Here is a 19642-nt window from a genome sequence, read left to right on the forward strand (position 1 = left end):
AAAGTATAGACTGGATTTGTCCTCAATACTGGAAGCAAAAACACAGGAACCGTGGCTCCAGCAGCAGCCTCAACAAAGGGACTTTCCTTTTTTTCCTACTGAGCTCACCCTGTTACATTGTAACAAAGCCTGCAATAAAAAGTATCCTTCTTTTAACTTTTTCTCTCTCTGGAGTGATACTTTGTGTCCTTTACTGACTCTAACTTCTCTATCTATATGAACCTTTCCTCTCCGGAGCCATGGACCTTCACTGGCTCACCTGGGACGCTCCCGCTGTGTCCCAGGGAGGCCGAAACTGCGTTCCTTTGAACCGCGGATATGGAAACTCATCGGGTCCCCATATCTGCGGATCAACTGATCGGCTCCAAACCAGTGCCATCTTTTTCCTGGGCTAATTCTAAGACTTACTGCTATCTTATTTTCTGCTGAATGGACCCCTGCGCCCTGGGAACCTACCTTTTGTGTGAAAACCTCATGTGGGGGTCAGTAGGCTTCTTACCATGGCTCCACACAATATTCATGCCTCCATTTCATGCACATCACCTCCAACCAAGAAGCCTGCAGACTCCAGGAAAGTCCCATCTCTGTTTCATCAATGAACCCCATATTGATAAAACAAAGGCCATACAAGGATGTCTATTCAAAGAATCAAATAATAGCTCAGGCCAGGCTTGAGAGCCTAAAGCTATTGCCCAGCCATTTGGCAAACACTGGTAATCTTAATCCCATCATTTCCTCATATTTTTCATTATTTCCCGCTTGGCCTGCCTCCTCCCTTCTCATTGGCTGAGCGGCCAGCCAACTGATGCCTCCACCAATCAGCACAAAGCTGGCGTGGAAAATTTGAATTTGACAGCTCTGTATTTGTATAAATATTGTGTTTCTCTGCCCAACGGATTATGTTGGCTCCTGGGTAAATGATTGCGGTCATCATCTGTTCCAGCTGGAATGAAATAAATATCTTGGTGGCTTTCCTTCAACTTGGTAAGATTTTATTTGGGGAAAAAATAGGGAAAAATCATTTTCGGTGCTTGTAGTCTTGTCAAGTGCTCTGGATCCTCTTTTTGGGTCTGGCCGGCCTCTGCCTCGGTAGGGCCTCCCAAATTCGTGTTTGACTTCAGTATCAGCCAAATAATGAAATCCATCATAGATCCTCCACCTCATCTGTTTCAGCATCCTCTTATTGGTATGCTCTTCCATGCAACTGTATAACCATTGACATACTTTTTTTTAAAGGGGGGGAGGGCTAAATACCCTAAACACACCAGATCACTTCTGAACTTGGAAGCTAAGCAAGGGCATCCCTGGTTAGCACCTAAATCTAAATGGCAGACTGCCAACAAATACCGGATGCTCTAGGCCGGGGTCCTCAAACTAAGGCCCGGGGGCCAGACATGGCCCTCCAAGGTCATTTACCCGGCTCTTGCTCAGGATCAACCTAAGTCTGAAACAACTTGAAAGCACACAACAACAAGCCTATCTCATCAGCCAAAAGCAGGCCCACACTTCCCATTGAAATAGTAATAAGTTTATACTTGTTAAAATCGTTCTTAATTTTAATTATTGTATTGTTTTAAGTAGTAGTTTGTATTACAAATAAGATATGTGCAGTGTGCATAGGAATTCATTCATGTTTTTTTTCAAATTATAATCCAGTCCTCCAACAGTTTGAGGGACTGTGACCTGGCCCTCTGTTTAAAAAGTTTGAGGACCCCAGCCTAGGCTATATTTCAGAGGAAGGAAATGACAAAATCACCACTGAGTATCCTTTGAGGTAGGGCCTTTCCACACAGCCATATAACCCAAAAAATCAAGGCAGAAAATCCCACAATATCTGCTTTGAACTGGGTTGTCTGAGTCCACAGTGCCATATATTGCAGTTCAAAGCAGATATTGTGGGATTTTATTCAGCTGTGTGGAAGGGGACTAAGAAAACCCTATGAAATTCATGGAGTCACCATAGGTGGATTGGTGACTTGAGAACACACTCACACAAATGGTTTTCCCCCCAGAAGAATCACACTGAGTCAGCCTGAATTAGGGAAACAAATTTTTATTCTCATAATTATCAATTATACACTTTAAGTGTTTTTACTTCTTTTTTCCAAGTGTCTGGCTTCTAAGATTATTATTATTTTTTATCACAACGGCCAGTAGAAAAATAACCAAACTCTTAAAAACAAAAGCGCTCATTGGCGCTTCCCACAAAGATAGGGAGGGTGAGGCGGGGATAGGGTTGCTGTTGTGGGGCCATTTTGGAGTGGGTGAGGAAGGGACATGTTTAGGGAACAGTTCACAAAGTACTCACAGGTTTGTTTGTTTTTTTATGTACAGAGCAACTAGGTGTCAATGGCTGCGCAGATGCCCTGTGTTGGAGCAAACAATTGGAAGAATGAAAGCTGGTCCTTGTAAATTCCCTGGAGAAGACAATCACAACCATAAATGTCATTTTCCAAATGTGCTTTATTTTGGTTCATCTCCGTTTGCTCCAGCCACAAGCCACTGTACCCCAGTGCCTCTTCAGCAATAAGACGAAGCCAAGCTGTCATCCCTCCTTCCCAGCTCTGGGAACACAACCGGTGAGATTGGACTCATGGTTCCCTATGGAAGAACTGCTTTGCTTCCTCAGCCTGGCTCCTCTAGGGCCCAATATGAATTCACACTATGACAAATAGTCTGCAAAGACAAACATAGCCTCCAGCGAAACATCAATGCTTCTGAGGAAGCCTCCAACAAAAAAATCAGAGAACAGACTTTTAAAAAAATATTAAAGATGACATTTATCCCCACATGTCACATCTTCAGGGAAGCCTTTAACAATTCGCTTTTCCCAATAAATATGGCTCACAAGACTTGTGGCCCACTTATCCACACACACATTCATTCCAGTCATATATATAATTATAGAGCAGGCCAATCAGGATTCAATAGACCTGCTTATCTCCTTCTCAGTAAAGCTGCCAACCCCCTCTTTTCCTGCCTAGCTTCTGTCAACAAAACTGATGGGGAGAGTGGGATTGTCAAATGCTTGCAAAGTCACACTGTAGAAGTGAACTGCTCATCTTGATAGCTTAAATAATGTGAAGGCCTGTACCAAATGTCAGCCCTGCTTTTGAGACTCCCACTCCATTCATAATGGTTCTGTAATGATTCCTTCAGACACAAGAATCATTGCAAAACATACACCATTTCGTAACATGAGTCTTCAAGTTTTTTTTATCAAGATATTCCTTCTTGACTGTAGCAACAGCAGCTTATATATTACCACAAAAGTGCTTCAAAATGCCCTCTACAGAGCAAACCTGGGCACAGAAAAGGAGAAGCCCTAACTTCTGTCTCCTTTATGAGGCCCCTAGAGTTATTAAAGTGATGGCAACAACATATTCCAAATAAAGCATCAGAGGATTGCTCAGCTTAGGTGCCATTATTTCCCTTTAGTAGTTCAATACAAGGCAGAGGGCGGGATTCACACAAAAAGAGGATTGTCTTTTCAGCCCACCTCTTTATCATACACCATGCCTCTCAATGGTAAAATTCATGATACAACAGAAAAGGAACCATGGAGTTTTGGCTATTCCTTTCCAAGCAACCCTGTGCTCTGCTCCCATCCAGTTCTCTGCTCCCGGCATCTTGCTTCCCAATGCCACACAACTTTAATACATATAAAGATCAACTAAGTATTGCAAAAGAATGAGAGGAAGAGGGAGATGGGCAGGCAGCCTTTTGTCCATTCAGTGTTGTCCAGTGGGACAGCATTGCTTCTTTTTCTAGAGAGGCATTGATTTGGTTGATGCTGGATTACAACAGGGCTTCAAGCCATCGTGTAGAGAGCTCACAAGATAGAAGATCCAAATTGTATGCATGCCCATTTTTGCTCTTTCCCTATAGAGTCTGAGGCTGTTCCAAAGATCTAGGGAGTGTGCACTTCTGTGAAGCTGAGAAATGATGCTGCCTGGGGCAGAATTTTTATTTAATATCCCCTGGACTGGTGGGCCTTCCATGTAAGATGAACCAAGTGAATGGTCTGTCTAGATGTGTGACATCCCCTAGATGAGCCTTCCCTAACGTGAGGGTTGGCCTACAGCTCTCTTCATCCCCAGGCCATGCTGGGGACAATGGACACACGTCTCAGATGGGGGAAGGCTGCCTTGGATGAAAATGGCCTTAGCACCACTGTTCTCAGGGATGAGAAGACGCTCCTCATCCTCATCCTGTTTGTGATGGAAAGTGCCAATCTTGTCCATCTACCCATCTATCAGGGATAAAAAGAGTTGGCATTTGGGTTTCTGCAACAGCACAACTCTAATTTGCTGGTGAAAGGATGCAGGTTAACCATCTGTGTCCTCACAGGACATGTCGTTCCCCCAGGCCAAGACTTTGCTCCCTTTATACATAAAAAGGTGTTCCACCTTTATTTTCCCAGCCATAATAGGGAAAGCCCTTGTTCCCACCCCACCACCCCTACTTACAAAGTGCTTATCACATAACCCAATTCTAGCAAGGACCAGAGACTTCTGCTAAGAGGAGAGAGAGACAGCTAGTAGATTATGGGCTATAGCCTTCCCATTGTTATTACTTTTCTTCAGGCCAAGCGGAGCAGGAAAACCAGAAGCCTGGTTTTTTGAGTCTCACTCCTCTGCTTGTCCAATAAATCCAACTTCTGCTTAAGTGAGAAGCAATTACTCTACAATTGGGTAGAGAATTTTAAAATAAGAAACTCCTCCAAAACGAAGGACAGCATTTTATAAATAAAGACTGAACACACACGTGCAGCCTGTTCAGACCTATACCAGATCCCTTAGTAGTTCACACATTAAAAACATCATCCCTTAACCCTAGAGGAGACATCATGCATCTGTTCCGTTTTTTTAAGCTTTCTCAATGGGCCGTTACAGTCCCTATTACCATGTATTCCTTTGGTTCTCCACACCAGGTAAAATAGCTTCTTGCATCTCTTTCAAACACATATACATATGCATATTTTTCACCAACACAAAAGGGCTGCTTTGGCCTGGGAGGAAAGGAGAGCCCCTGCCCATCCTGAACAGAAAAAAAATCTGGGACTTAATGCAGATTTTTTGTTTACAAGGAAAGAGAAAAAAAGAGGGGAATATCCCACTCCTTAAAGTGGGGGCGTGGGTTTTAAGAGAGGCCCTGCCCTCTTGGTCCATACCAAGTACGGTGTGCCAGGTGACTTGCAGGGCTGGTCCCTGTCCAGAAGAGATGGTCAGTTTGGCCCCAAAGGCTATCAGAGCACAGTGTTCTCGGTGCAGCTGCCACCCAAGGATGAGCGGAAAGCTTGCAGCTGGGAGACCCCATGGAGATGGACGCAGGCCGCCGCTACCACCAGCACATGGAAGATCTGGTGGGAGTGGAACTGGAGAGAAGAAAGAGGAGGAGGAGGAGGAGGAGAGGAGAGGGAGGAGATGGTGATGGAGGAGATGGTGATGGAGAAGGAGAGGAGGAGGAGGAGATGGAGATGGAGAAGGGGAAGGAGAGGAGGATGATATGGTGATGGAAGAGCAGGGCAGGAGTGGGAGGAGGAGGAGTAGGGGAGGAAGCGGAGGAGATGGTGATGGAGGAGTGGAGGAGGAGAAACAGGAGGAGAGAAGGAGGAGAAAGATAAAGAATGGGAAGGAGAGAATATGGGGATGGAGGAGGGGAGGGAAAATAGAGAAGAAGGAGGGGAGGAGATGGCGATGGAGGAGGGGAGGAGAAGGAGTAGGAGAGAAGGAGGAGGAGAGGAGGAGGAGGGGAGGAGAAGGAGGGAAGGAAGAGGAAAAGGGGGAGGAGAAGGAGAGGAGGAGATGGCGATGAAGAAGGGGAGGGGGGAGGAGGAGGTAGTGAAGGTGGTGATGGAGAAGGAGGAGGAGAAGGAGAAAGAGAAGGAGAACGAGAAGGAGAGGAGGAGGAAGAATGGTATTTGAATTCAGGACTTTGACATGCTGAAAAGGCTTGACAACTTTCCTTTTGAGCTTCAGCTCTCCGAACAAACCCAACCCTTAAATCCCACCCCCAGCTAAGTAACCATCACTCTTGACAACATACATACCCATATGTCACACTTGCCAGGGAAGAAGCGTTCAGGAATTCGGGCTGCGTAGAGTCCAACCCCCAGGATGTAGAGGACAGCCATGAGGAAGAGCCACCCAATCTGCCCCACTGTTGTGGCTTTGATGAATCCTTCTGCGATCATGAAATGGAGGGTGGGCACCAGCCCGCTCAGTCCTAGGCCCAGAAACACCCCTGCCCCACCCCAACCCCCAAAGAAAAAGAGATTACTCCTTGGATGAGGTTCTGCTGAAGGTTCATAGAAACCATGAGTGATGAGGCCTCAGCATCCAAGAACTGGGACCAATGACAGAGAAAGCATCCCTGAGCATACGTAACATATAGTTTCACTAATAAGTATGAAGTATCAAATCACAGAGTAAGAAACAGCCTAGAAGAATACCCAACTTGATTTGTCGATATTGATTTGAAGACTCTAATAGGCCATTATGTTGTGTTTTCTGAATGCTGCCACAATGTACACTCAGCTCTCCACATTTTTACAGACTTGTTTAAAATGTTCTCCCTATAAATCTCTAGGTCTTCCAATATGATCCTGTGGTCAACATCCAGCAAAAGTCATGCGAGTGAACCTAGATATTTTAGAAAGCTGTTCTCTCAGGTAAAAAAATTAACAATTTTTGTTAACATTTTATTCTCTTTCATGGAGGTCTTGTGCCCTAACCACAGCAAATACTGAGGATTTACTATACACCTATTTCTGTACCTTTATCCTTGAAAAGCTCATTAGGAATTGTATTGATAGCTGGGGCACTGGTTTTGGGAGCGTGCCCCTCTTGGGCCAGGCTCAAAATAGATGAGATTTAACACCTCTCAGATTGGAGACTGAGGCTATCAGGCCAGCTTTAAACTATACAAACATCTTGCCTTTCTCTTAGGTTATCCCCTCACAACAATCACTTGCAATATTGCAAAGAAATTCCTTCTCATTAGATTACACCGGCCAAGACACATTTTGGTGCCTCAAATACGACCCCTGTTTCCTGGTATATCTGAGCTGCTGATTCAAAAAATGACACTGGTTTCCCCCTATCATCTCTAGTTTTTGAGATATGGAACATATGACATCTACCAATCTTCATCTGATTAGCCTTAAAGAATCACAATAGCCATATCTGAGAAACTAGACCTGATGTGGTTTACCCAATGCAATTTTCTGAATCAGCGCCCCAAATAACCCCAGGAACATGACAACTGACATGTGATTGTAATGGGAAGAATACATAAATTACCTGCCCGGACTGCCCGGTACTGTGGAGTTGCGAAGTGATCCCACTGGGACACCATGATGGCAGTCACACCCAGCACACAAATGATGATGAGGTAGATGAGTTGGGGTTGTGGGGAGCAGTAGAAGGAGTAATACAGCCAGGGTACAAAACTGCCCATGGTGAGCAAGGCAATTCCAGAGTAGTCCAATCTGCCCAAAAGAATAGTAAAACACATGTCCCTGAGTAGTTAAGAGACACCTGGGATCAGGCAGTGTCCTGAGCAGAGATTTACATTTGAAGAACTGAGTTTAATTTGTTCTTTGCATTAAGAAGAAAAATCCCTACTGTTAGAGAGTGGACAATGAAGGACCTCTGGCCAGCAAAACAGAGCTGAAAAGGGGTGTAGCAAGAGGCACGAAGAGGGGGCAAAACGCAGGCATTGCCTCTCCAAAATAAGAATTCTATCCACCTAAAGTAAATGATTCTCCATCTCTGATCTAATGATGCAATTTCACTAATGATGTCAGTTGATCTATAAACTAACGGACATCTCCTCCTGACTTTTCAACATGGCGTCTCTCAATGTACCCTGACACCAGGAGACTACTGAAGATGTGGTTTCCCAGAGCCCTGGTCTGCAACACCTCAAAACCCCTTCCATTTTGGCAGTACCAGACTGAAAAAGTTGTATTTTGGATGACATGTAGTCATTAATGGTTTGTATTGGTTTGTATGGATTTTTATTGGTCTTATTGGTTTTATCGGTTTATAGATGTAATGTATAATTGTGGTCTGATGGTTAAGTTATGCTATTTAGTTCTATTACTTTTTTATTTTGTTTTATTACTGTTGTATGATTCGGGCATCGAATTGTGCCTTGTTTTTGTAAGCCGCCCTGAGTCCCCTTCGGGGTGAGAAGGGCAGGGTAGAAGTAAACCAAATAAATAAATGAATAAATAAATAAATAATGTCCACAAATATGAGACCCGAAAAAGTTGTGTGAGTCCTTGCTCTGGTAACTACTGAATGAGATTTGTGTTAAGATGTTAAAAGTTGCGTTAAGACGTTAAATATACCAGTATGTATTTTTTTCTCCATAGCTCATAGCAGTATGGCCAAAAAAAGAAGAGGAGACCTGTGCTATAAGGTAAAGGTAAAGGTTTCCCCTCCACATTAAGCCTAGTCATGTCTGACTCTGGGGAGTGGTGCTCATCTTCATTTCTAAACCAAAGAACTGGCGTTGTCCATAGATGCCTCCAAGGTCATGTGCTTGGCATGACTGCATGTAGCAGAGTTACCTTCCCGCAGAAGCAGTACCTATTGATTTACTCACATTTGCATGTTTTTGAACTGCTAGGTTGGCAGAAGCTGGGGCTAACAGTGAGAACTCACTCTGCTCTGGATTCAAACCGCCAATCTTTTGATTGGCAAGTTCAGCAGCTCAGCGGTTTAACTTACTGCACCACTGGGGGCTCCAACCTGTGCTATACGCAATGACAAATGCATTCATCATATAGCAAACTACCCAAACAACACAGCTTACATGTTGTAAGTGACAGCCACAATCAGATATGGGTTTAGAAGGCATACAAATAACATCTGAATGTTCCCATCTTATATCTGCACCACCAAAAGGTTTATGTGATAGCAACATTGTTTTGGTCTACACCAGAAGTGATAATTATGCAGTCCTCTAAATGCTACTAATTGTAATTCCAAACTGCCCTAGTTAGTCTAGCCCATGACAATGAATGCAAGAAATACTATCTGGTGTACCAAATCATTCTGACCTCTGGGATACATTAAACTAAACAGAGGAGGCCAACGAACTCCTAGCAAGCTTCAGGCAACCAATCTGCTGCTTTTGGCATTTAGGTCAAAAGCTGTGACAGTGATGTAGGCCATCACTGTCAGTTTCAATTTTCTTTGAAATAGTGATCTGACCAGAAAAGAAGTTCTTAGAAATGCTCCAGACATTCAAGTTTCTTTAAAGTTTTAATCAAAAGAAAAAGAAAACATGATCTCTAACCCTGCTTGCCTTGTGCCCCAGAGGTTTAGGGGTGAAAGAATTGCAGACTTACTTGGAGAAGGTGCGGGAAACTTTCTCAGAGTGGCAGTAGACAGTGTGGAACAGCCAGGAGAAACAGAGACAAAGAATGGCTCCTAAGAAGAACATGCCAAAGACGACTCGCTCCTGGATTGGGGCAACATATTTCATGTTGGGGCTGATCATGTATCCAATGCCCAAGACCAGAAAGAAGAGGAATCCTGAGAAGAGAAGAGAACATGGCCTATGTATCCCAAACATATTTGGAATCTGCTCAGTCAGGGCTGGGCAGACAAGGGAGCATTCCCAAATAAAATCTTAAAGGGAATAACAATCAAGTGTTGAAGTGTGACCGCCAGGTTAAAAAACCAGAGCTAAAGGTATTGAGTCCTCTCTTGCAAAGCTCAGAAAAGTTCATTGTTTTGGACTATTTATTTATTTACAGTATTTGTATACCGCTTTTCTCACTCCAAGGGGGACTCAAAGCGGTTTACATGTAAGTAATGGCAAAAATTTAATGCCAGTACAAACAATTACAATTACACACTACAATTAGACATAAATTAAATTTAAAAATACATCCATGAGCATTAAAACAATCATTAAAACGATAAAACAATCTCATCCGTCGAATCGCCATTCCAGTCATTGTCTTTCTGAAAGACTACAATTGACTCTGCTGACTGTGGAGAAAGGTGGGGTAGAAATGAAGTAAATAAATAAATAATAAACTAATAGCAGGTTATTGTTATGTTCACTGTTAGTTTAGAGTAATAATGCTAATATGCTTAATGGTGGTATGTATATGTGGCATTAAGACGTTAAATATACCAGTATGTATTTTTTCTCTCCAAAATACTATGTACTTTCCCATCACAGATATTGGTTCTTTATTATTGCATTTTTGGAAAAATGGTTAATTGTATATTCTGATATTTTTTAAATTAATTTAAAAAAAGAACACTTTGTTTTCTTGTTGTTGCTGATTGCCTTCACGTTATTTCCGATTCATGTTAACCCTCAAGTGAACCTACCATGGGGGTTTCTGCAGCTTATTTATTTATTTCATGTCAAAAGCATTGCATAAATAAGTATAAAACTGATAAAATACATGGAGCACAAGTGGCTAAATAATTTTAGATCAAAACCGAGCAACAGCAACCACATTGTCTTCCTCTGTGCATGAGGCAGGGCATTGAGGGCAAGCATACAGATGCGGAGTTGTTCCTTCTGCTCCACAGTCGCACAAGATGGAGGATTCTTCTAGGTAGTGTCATTTTGCCAGATTGTCTCTTGATCTGCCCACTCCACTTCTGAGTCTTTTCAAGGGCCGAGAGTGTGTGGTTTCCCCCAGGTCACCCAGTGGGTTTCCATGCACAAGCAGGAAATCAAACCCTGGCCTCAATGATATGATATGATATGATACGATATGATATGATATAGAGCTCAAGGATATGATATAGAGCTCAAACCACTATATCATACTGGCTCCACCCTCAGTGGATACAAGCAGAGACTGAAGCTTGCTAACACAGATAGTAATAAGAATTGTATCTGTACAAAAAGAACATTGGAGAACTATGTTTGGATTATCCAATAACAATCCTGTACGTTGAGAAAGAACGTGCTTCAAATATCACATTAATAAGAAAGCATTCTGGAATGGGAACAGTCTGCCATGAAATAACCAACCTGGTTAAGGCTTATATTTCCACATTGCAAAATGCTAAATAACTCTATTCTGTTCTAAATCAAATCCAGTTTGTTCCCCTTTCCTTTCCTTCTGTTACTATCTGGAGCAATGCTGTGCCATCATACTGGAACTTACCAAGCAGGTGTGTCCAAATGTTTCCAGTCTCTGTATGGAGGCGAAAGATGCTGCGGAAGCAGGCGCGGAATGAAGGCATGGGTGGCCGGTGGCCATGGAGGAGGAAGTCGTTATCCTTTAGCCAGTCGGGCAGTACATCATAAGGCATGACACGCCAGCGGCCTTCCCACACCTACAGAAAGAGAAAAGAGGGTTGAGGGGACTCAGAAAGGAGACTGCCTGTCTTTTTTCTTGGAGTTGTTTGAGTAAAGATATTGTGTATTCTTTGCAGTGTAAGAGGGAACACACACTCCCTCACCTTTTCCCTATTCCAACACCAATTCTAGAAATGAGCCAGGTGAGGACACAAATGACACTTCAAAGCGGGAAGGAAGAGAGAAGACCCACTCATTTCCCACCACCCAGATGAGCTTTCCATGTAAACATAAGGCATCCCTGCCATTTTCTTTACACTTAAATAAATAAATGTATATCTGCACTTTTCTTGCCTGTTCGGTCCTCTAGCTACAAATTGGTCCGTTGAAAGTCACTGCATTCTCAGCCTTATCCCACCACCTTCTAGATCAGTGGTTCTCAGTCTTCCTAATCCCGCAACCCCTTAATACAGTTGCTCATGTTGTGGTGACTCCCAACCATAACATTATTTTCGTTGCTACTTCATAACTGTAATTTTGCTATTGAGATGAATCATAATGTAAATTATATGATAATCAGGATGTATTTTCATTCACTGGACTAAATTGGGCACAAATACCTGATACGCCTAAATTTGAATACTGGTGGGGGGTGTATGAAGTTATTTGTTGGGGGTGTTGATTTTGTCATTTAGGAGTTGTAGTTGCTGGGATTTATTGGGTTGTTGTAGGTTTTTTCGGGCTATATGTCGATGTTCTAGAGGCATTCTCTCCTGATGTTTCGCCTGCATCTATAGCAAGCATCCTCAGAGGTAGTGAGGGATTTACACTTAACCTAAAATCAAAGAGCATTCTGAACTCCACCAATGATGAAATTGAACCAATCTTGGCACACAGAACTTCCATGGCCAACAGAAAATACTGGAAGGGTTTGGTGGGCATTGACATTGAGTTTTGGAGTTGTAATTCACCTATATCCAAAGAGCACTGTAGACTCAAACAATTCTGGATCTGGACCAAACTTGGCACTAATCCTCAATATGCCCAAATGTCAACACTGGTGGAGTTTAAGAAAAATAGACCTTGACATTTGGGAGTTGTAGTTGCTGGGATTTATAGTTCACCTACAATCAAAGAGCATTCTGAACCCCACCAATGAGAGAATTGGGCCAAACATCCCACACAGAGCCCCCATGAGCAACAAAAATGCTGTAATTTTTGATTATCTTTGGCGACCCCTCTGACACCCCATCTTGTGAGTCCCCCAGGAGTCCTGACCCCCCTGATTAAGAAACCCTGTTCTAGATGGAAAAGCAATACTTTTGACATGTAAAAGTTATTGAGGCTCAATATTGTTAGGGTTGCAAGGATTCCTCAGGTAATCCCTGTGGGGTACTTTGAATGCTTGAAATGGATAATGTAAATGCCACAGTATTTGTTCTTGCTAAAACTGAAAGATGGGGTATACATATAGTCTACTGCCCTCAGTTAATTCCCACTTGCCTGAATCTGGCAGCAGTCCTCCTCTGAATCTTCTGAATCATACCTGCCTTTTCTTCTACATGTCGCCTCATCCCGCCAGCCCATGTATACCAGGAGAGTGAGTCTTACTAATTTTTAAGTTGCTGATCCTTTTCTTCTCCCTAGTTCTGGTTAATGTGGCTTGTGGGACTTGCCCCTTTCACAACCAGCCCTGGAGCTGGTTCACAAGTTGCGGTCATGGCATAGGAAATGATCACAGTGTTGTGTGATAATTCACAGAACACTCTTCAGACCGAACTTGTGTGGCTGCTGGGCCTTTTCCTGCTTGCTGGGGCTGGGAAGGAGGAGGGCATTGGACAGCAGCTGAAGTCATAATGTCAGGCACTGTCATGACATATTAGTTTGCCTTAGCATAGATTGGGCTCATGCAAGAAGAAAAAGACAGGGATCAGTTGGTAAGAGGACAACCACCATGAAGGAAGACACTGAATATTCCCTACATTTGTGTCAGGAATCTCTGGGAATTTTTGAAATATTTAACAGTTCAGGGGATTATGCTGTTGACCTTCATAACAAATTCTTCCATTTTCTCCATAGCATGATGGGCCTGGAGTGGCAACATCAGGACCCGAACAGGATCTGGGCCGAGCTCATCTTCGTCCAAGTCTGGGTCATCGGACCCCCAGCCTTTGGGCTCAATCCCCATGTCAACACCATCCTGGAAGAAACCACACACAGCAGAGTAAGTTGTGTATCAGAGATATGAGAAAGCTTGGTTCTCTAGATGTGGTTGAAGTGCATTTCCCACAGGCAACAGCCACATAACCAATGGTGCTGGGGATACAATTCCACAACTGTAGACAAAATAGTCCAGGCGGATGGAAGGAGCAAGGAACAGAGTGCAGCGTTTCCCTCCATGATGGTATCCAGAAAAATGACTACCAGTGGATCAGGATATGATAATACTTTTCCTCTTATTATCAGAGAAAATATGATTTTCCCCCCAGGAAAAAAGGATATTAGCCTTAAATTTGGCCTCAGATTTGATCTATTGATTTCTAGATAGAGGAGAACTGATTAGTACAGTTGGCCTTTCATATTTGCTGGGGCTAATGCTTAAGGATAAAGAAATTGCTATCTCCAGAACAACTTTATAGTCAATTTCTGCTGGAAGCTGATCATCATGCTGCAGAAGGGGACCCAGAGAATGGTTATCTATAGAAATCTCTTCAGTATGACCATAGTCCTCCAGCTTGACCATAGAATCACACCAGAGGACCCAGAAATTCCTAGAGAGAACATTTTTGGTTCAAAACTACAACTAATCAATTCAAAAACGCAAAAGTCAAAGGATGACTGTATTTCTATGTTCAAAGAGAGCTTATGTCTCTTCATACTAAGACTAGGGTGAGAAAATAAGGTCCTATAATACAACTTTCACATCTTGTTTGTGGGCATCCAGACATGTGGATGTCCACTTTTGGACAGTACAGGTAGTCCTTGGATCACGGTTCTCTAGGTTTGTTCTTAAGGTGAATTTGTATGTTAGTCGGAACAGGTCAGTCAGAACAGGTACACTGTCGGAAGTGTAACTCCTGCCAAATATATATATATGCTTTCAATATCATAGGGAAGAGTTAACACACCTGTGGTGTTTGTTTTGCTGTCTGTGCCCTTGTTCAGAAGATTTCATCTCACTTTCTATCCCTGTGGCAATTGGATTTTGAAAAAAATGGGTTGCCATGGAGACAAGGATTACTGATAAAGCTTTAGTGGAAAAATTGTTTTCCCATGATAACTCTCCCAGTAGTGAATTTCCCTTCCTATGGATACATTTCCTCTCACTTCCTAATGTCTCAGGAGTTGCATGTAAGTCGGATGTTTGTAACTCAAGGATTGCCTGTAATTGTTCTATTCAACACATTATTGTGGTTTGAATCCTACTGTGGGAGGATGAGCATAAGGATGGGAAACAGAACTTGTGTTGCAGTGGCTAGCACAGAAGAAGGAAAGATCCTTAAAACAATTACTGCTCATACTACAATTAGAAAAAGACATTATCTGTTACTAATGCATGCTTGCCCTTCCTGTAAGTATCCAGGGACTTTTGGTTGGGTCTCAATTTTTAATATCTTTAAGGATCCATCTTCTATATAAATAAAAATGTAATGTTCGTTTGTGGGATTAACATAACTCAAAAACCACAGGACGAAATAACACAAAATTTGGCCAGAAGACACCTAACGAACAAACAAGTGACCATCACTCATATAAACACTGAAAAACACAGTGGAAGGGACCTAAAAACAAAAAAACCCCTAAATAATGATACCGTGCACACATGGAAAGAACTCCCCTGACCTGGCCCTCTCCTGCACAAGGGAAAGAGCTGGCCAAACCAGCTTTGAGAGGAAATAAACAGGTAGAGAAGTAAGAAAGGAGAGAAAGATGAAGAGAAAGAAAAAGTGGGGAAGGAAGGAGAAAGGGAGGAAAAGAAGGAAGGAAGGAAGGAAAGAAGGAAAGAAGGAAGGAGAAAAAGAAACAAACAAGAGGGAAGGAATGAAAGCAGGAGGGAAGGATGGAGAGAAGGAAAGAAGGAAGGAAGGAGAGAAAGAACGAAGAAGAAAAAGAATGAAGGAAGGAAATAAACATAGGAAAGAATGGAGAGAAGGAGAGAGGGAAAGAGGGAGGGAAGGAGGGAAGAAAGGAAGGAAAGAAAAAAGAGGTAGAGAAGCAAGGAAGAGGAGAAAGTCGAAGGGAAAGAAAAAGTGGGGAAGGAAGGAAAAAGAGAGGGAAAGAAGGAGAAAAGGAATGAAAAATGAGGGGAGGAATGAAAACGGGAGGAAACAAAGAGAGAAGGAAAGAAAGAGAGAGTTAGAGAAGGAAGGAAGAAGAGAAAGAGGTAGAGAAGAAAGGAGAGAAAGCAGAAGGGAAAGAAAAAGTGGGAAAGGAAGGAGAAAGGGAGGGAAAGAAGGAAGGAGAAAAGGAAAGAAAAAAGAGGGAAGGAATGAAAGTGGGAGGGAAGGAAGAAGGAAGGAAAGAGAAAAAGACGGAAAGAAAGAGACATAAGAAAGATGGAGAGAAAGAGGGAAGGAGAGAAGAAAGGAAGGAATGAAAGAGGTAGAGAAGGAAGGAAGAAGAGAAAGGAGAATGGACAGAAAAAGGGGTGGGGGATAAGGAAGGAAAGAGGTAGGGAAGGAAGGAACCAGACTGAGGCCACAGCAAAGTGTGGCTGGGGACAGCTAGTTACAGATAAAATTTCTCTGAGGCCCAGAATCTCTATGAGTCTACATCTACACTTGCACCACTTGAACTGCCATGGCTGAATGCTGTGGAATCATGGGAGTGGTAGTTTAGCAAGATCTGTCACCTTTTCTGTCAAAGAGTGTTGGTGCCTCACCAAACTACAACTCCAGGATTCTGCAAAATGGTGCCAAGCTGCATTCATTCTACAGTGTAGATGCACTCCAAGATTCAAGGGAGAGATACAAAAGATCAAGGGTGCAGGGAGGGAGACCTAGTTGGGTGGCCTTCTTTGCACTCACCTGACCAATGTCCTCTCGCAGCAGGGGCCTCTTTTCCGCCAGCGCCTCCTCCCCCCTGTACCCTGCGCACCACCCCGCCCGCTCCCTCCGGGGCTCCATGATGGTGGCAGGAGGAGGGGAGGGGCTCTCTCTGCTGAGGCCTCTTCACAGGCAGAGGTTCAGTTCCCTCTGCAAACCAACAGCCCCATCGTCCCCAGTGTCTCTGTGAAAAAGCAGAACAGGTAAGCGTGCAGAGGGATGGATGGATCCTTGGATCCCACAGTACACACACCATTACTTTCTTTGCAAAGTAACAATTGCCCCCATTGAATAATCTGAAACTACCATCACCCCACTTCCAGATTTGCTTCACAGGAGGCCTGTTATCAGGCAACCTTGGCTGCATCTGTTCTGTAGAATTAATGCATTTTGACCCCACTTTAACTGCTATGCCACAATGTTGAGGGGTCATTCGTGCTGTAGTTAAAAGGCCTTTATCCTTTTTCTGTTAATGACAGCTGGTGCCTCACCAAACTACAACTCTCGTGATTCCATAGGATTGAGCCTTGGCAGTGAAAGTGTATTTAAATTGCATCAATTCTACCGTGTAGATGCAGCCCTTATTTCCTTGAGTGCCATTCTTTGTTTTCATTTGCAATGAACACACCATTACTCTTACAAACATCCAGGCTGAAGGAAAGCCCAACCTCATCACAGCATGGATCCACTTTAAATCCGGTTGCTGCCTCCTGCAACATTCTGGGACTTGTAGTTTAGGGGAGGAGCCTTTAAAATGCTCAGCCAGGCAGGTCCTGGGCCTCACTTAAACTACAAGCCCAAGAATGCTACAGGAGGCAGCAACCAGATTTAAAGTGGATCCATGCTCTAGTGTGATGAGTTCCACTTTCCTCGGCTTTTATTTCCCTTTCTCCTTACCCCCCTTTTCCCGCAAAATAGAGCAAACCCTCAGCTGGAATACTCAAACTCCTGGCCAAATAATTAAAGAAGTAGTATCTTAAATAAAAAAATTAAAAAAATGTATAATACAGTAAAACCGTACTAGATTAACTTCAGCTTGTTTTTAATTTGTCTTAATTGACAAGTCAATATAGAGTTTATGATACTGTACAGTAATAGTTAGCCCTACTTCTAATAACAAGTCTCAAGCTATCAGATACAACATTTATCTGGTATCTACTGCTTTGAATCTTTAAGAGTGAAAAAGCGATATAGAAATAATAATAATAATAATAATAATAATAATAATAATAATAGGGTTGTTGTAGGTTTTTCGAGTTGTATGGCCATGTTCTAGAAGCATTCTCTCCTGACGTTTCACCCGCATCTGTGGCAAGCATCCTTAGAGGCTGTGAGGTGGTTATTATTATTATTATTATTATTATTATTTGAAACACAACAAGATGACTCCACAGCAGACACTCTGCTGGCTGTTGTATTGGATCACACGTCGGACACTTCCCAAGTGTCTAGGACTGTGTGTTGTATAGGCGAATAATGCGTGCAGATCCCAGTAAAGTGGCCTTCTGCAGCTGGCAGATGGTAATTTTGTCAGCACTGATTGTGTTTAAGTGCAGGCCAAGGTCTTTAGGCACTGCACCCAGTGTGCCGATCACCACTGGGACCACTTTTACTGGCTTGTGCCAGAGTCTTTGCAGTTTGATCTTTAAATCCTCATATCGTGTCATCTTTTCCAGTTGTTTCTCTTCAATCCTGCTGTCACCTGGGATTGCAACATCGACGATCCATACTTTGTTTTTTAACATGATTATTATTATTATCAAACCTCACAACCTCTGAGGATGCCTGCCATAGATGCAGGTGAAACGTCAGGAGAGAATGCTTCTGGAACATGACCATATAGCCTGAAAAACTTACAGCAACCTAGTGATTCTGGCCATGAAAACCTTCAACAACACAATAATAATAATAATAATAATAATAATAAAAACAAATAATCTACTAATTCCCATAAACTGAGATTGACTTGTAGTTATTCCCCAACACCATTCCTCCAAATACACATTCCCATCAGGTAATGCTTCACTGCTTCCAAGCCATGGTTGTTTGTTGTTGTGTGGAGCATCACAACAACAACACGGTCAAGGGAATCTATCCGCAGCACTTCTCCCTTGGGTTCAAAAGTGGTGCTAGTGCATATTGGGCTCCCCGTGTGGTTCCCTTGCGTACCATGGCAGGTTTACAAGCAGGAAAGGTGTTCCAGGGCCATCACTGATGGCTCCGCATCCATTCCTGTTCGCAGCCCCATTCACAGAGCATCACGTCACCAAACCCCAGCAGACCAATCCCTAGGCTTGCTGGGCTCATGCATCCCTTCCTGGGGGTGCTCCTCCTCCATCCCCACAAACCCTTAGGCCTCCCCAGTATTTCTGCCCTGCCCTCCCATCACCTTTCCCTCCATTGAATGAACCCTCACCCAAGAGCCTGAGCATCAGCACCAGCAGCAGCAGCATCAGGACGCAGGTAGCCCCCTTCAAGCCCCGCCTCGCCCTCTGATAGGCCACCCGCCCTGCCCATCAGATTCGGATCACTTCCTGTCACAGCCAGAGCATCCCTCTCGACTGGGATTGGTCCAGCATTTAAAGAAGGGGGGGGGGGGAGGAAAGCCGCACAACAGCGAGAGAACTTCCGGCACTCGTAGGCATCCTCCCTTCTGACGTCGCCATGGCAACACTTAAAGGGCCACGCACTCATTTATCTGAGTGGCGGAAATAGGGAGAGCAATGAAATGGATGTGATTGTGAAATAGATGTATAATTAATGTATTGTCGAAGGTTTTCATGGCCGGAAACACTGGGTTGCTTTCAGTTTCCCGGGCTGTATCGCCATTTTCCAGAAGCATTCTCTCCTGACATTTCGCCTGCATCTATGGCAGGCATCCTCAGAGGTTGTTTAATGTACTTTGGTAGGTCCTAAACCATAATAATAAACGGAGGGCACCGTTTATTATTATGCAGGGCTTGAAAATCTCCTAATGCGGTTCGATACCACTTTAATTGCCAGGGCACAATGTTATTGGAATCCTGGTAGTTGTCGTTTCACCAAGCCATCCGCCTTCTCTGTCAAAGAGAGGGGTACCTCGTTCAACTAAAGATCCCAAGATCATTGAGAGCCATGGCAGTGAAAATAGGGGGTCGAACTGTGTTAATTCAACAGTGTAGATGCAGTCCTTGATGTTGCCGTTTTCTATAAGGGACACCAAACCACAGCGAATATAGAGAACCCACTGTGGATGTCTATCTAAGTCCTCTATGAGAGTGACAGCTCTCAATAGGCCCTCACTTTTAACTCAGTGCTATGGGATG

The 19642-nt window shown here is 43.4% G+C and overlaps 1 protein-coding gene across 2 annotated transcripts; it reads right to left on the reverse strand.

Moving 5' to 3' along the window:
• Nucleotides 1–2037: 2037 nt before the first annotated feature.
• On the reverse strand, nt 2038–18868 carry LOC132767613 (adiponectin receptor protein 1-like). Of its 2 annotated transcripts, none has more exons than XM_060762760.2 (8): nt 18754–18868; nt 16320–16521; nt 13340–13492; nt 11159–11330; nt 9365–9551; nt 7305–7492; nt 6053–6246; nt 2038–5377 (listed from the first exon to the last, which is right to left on the reverse strand). In XM_060762760.2, the coding sequence occupies exons 2-8, from the start codon at nt 16416–16418 to the stop codon at nt 5249–5251; spliced, it is 1122 nt and encodes a 373-aa protein (XP_060618743.1). In that variant the 5' UTR covers nt 16419–16521; nt 18754–18868; the 3' UTR covers nt 2038–5248. The 2 variants fall into 2 exon arrangements, with proteins under 2 accessions (XP_060618743.1, XP_060618744.1); XM_060762761.2 differs by lacking the exon at nt 18754–18868 and adding an exon at nt 18507–18747.
• Nucleotides 18869–19642: the final 774 nt, after the last annotated feature.

This window comes from Anolis sagrei, chromosome 2 (genome assembly GCF_037176765.1).
Source record: "Anolis sagrei isolate rAnoSag1 chromosome 2, rAnoSag1.mat, whole genome shotgun sequence".
NCBI classification, from domain to species: Eukaryota; Metazoa; Chordata; class Lepidosauria; order Squamata; family Dactyloidae; genus Anolis; species Anolis sagrei.

Bases quoted from the DNA above. Each gene is read 5' to 3' on its own strand.
- LOC132767613 (XM_060762760.2), bottom strand. From the start codon at position 16,418: ATGGAGCCCCGGAGGGAGCGGGCGGGGTGGTGCGCAGGGTACAGGGGG. The intron at 11,331-13,339 runs GTCAACAGCATA...CTCTTTCTGTAG, and splicing joins TGGAAGAATTTGTTATGAAG to GTGTGGGAAGGCCGCTGGCG. The intron at 5,378-6,052 runs GTATGTATGTTG...TCTTCTCTCCAG, and splicing joins CTGGCAAGTGTGACATATGG to TTCCACTCCCACCAGATCTT.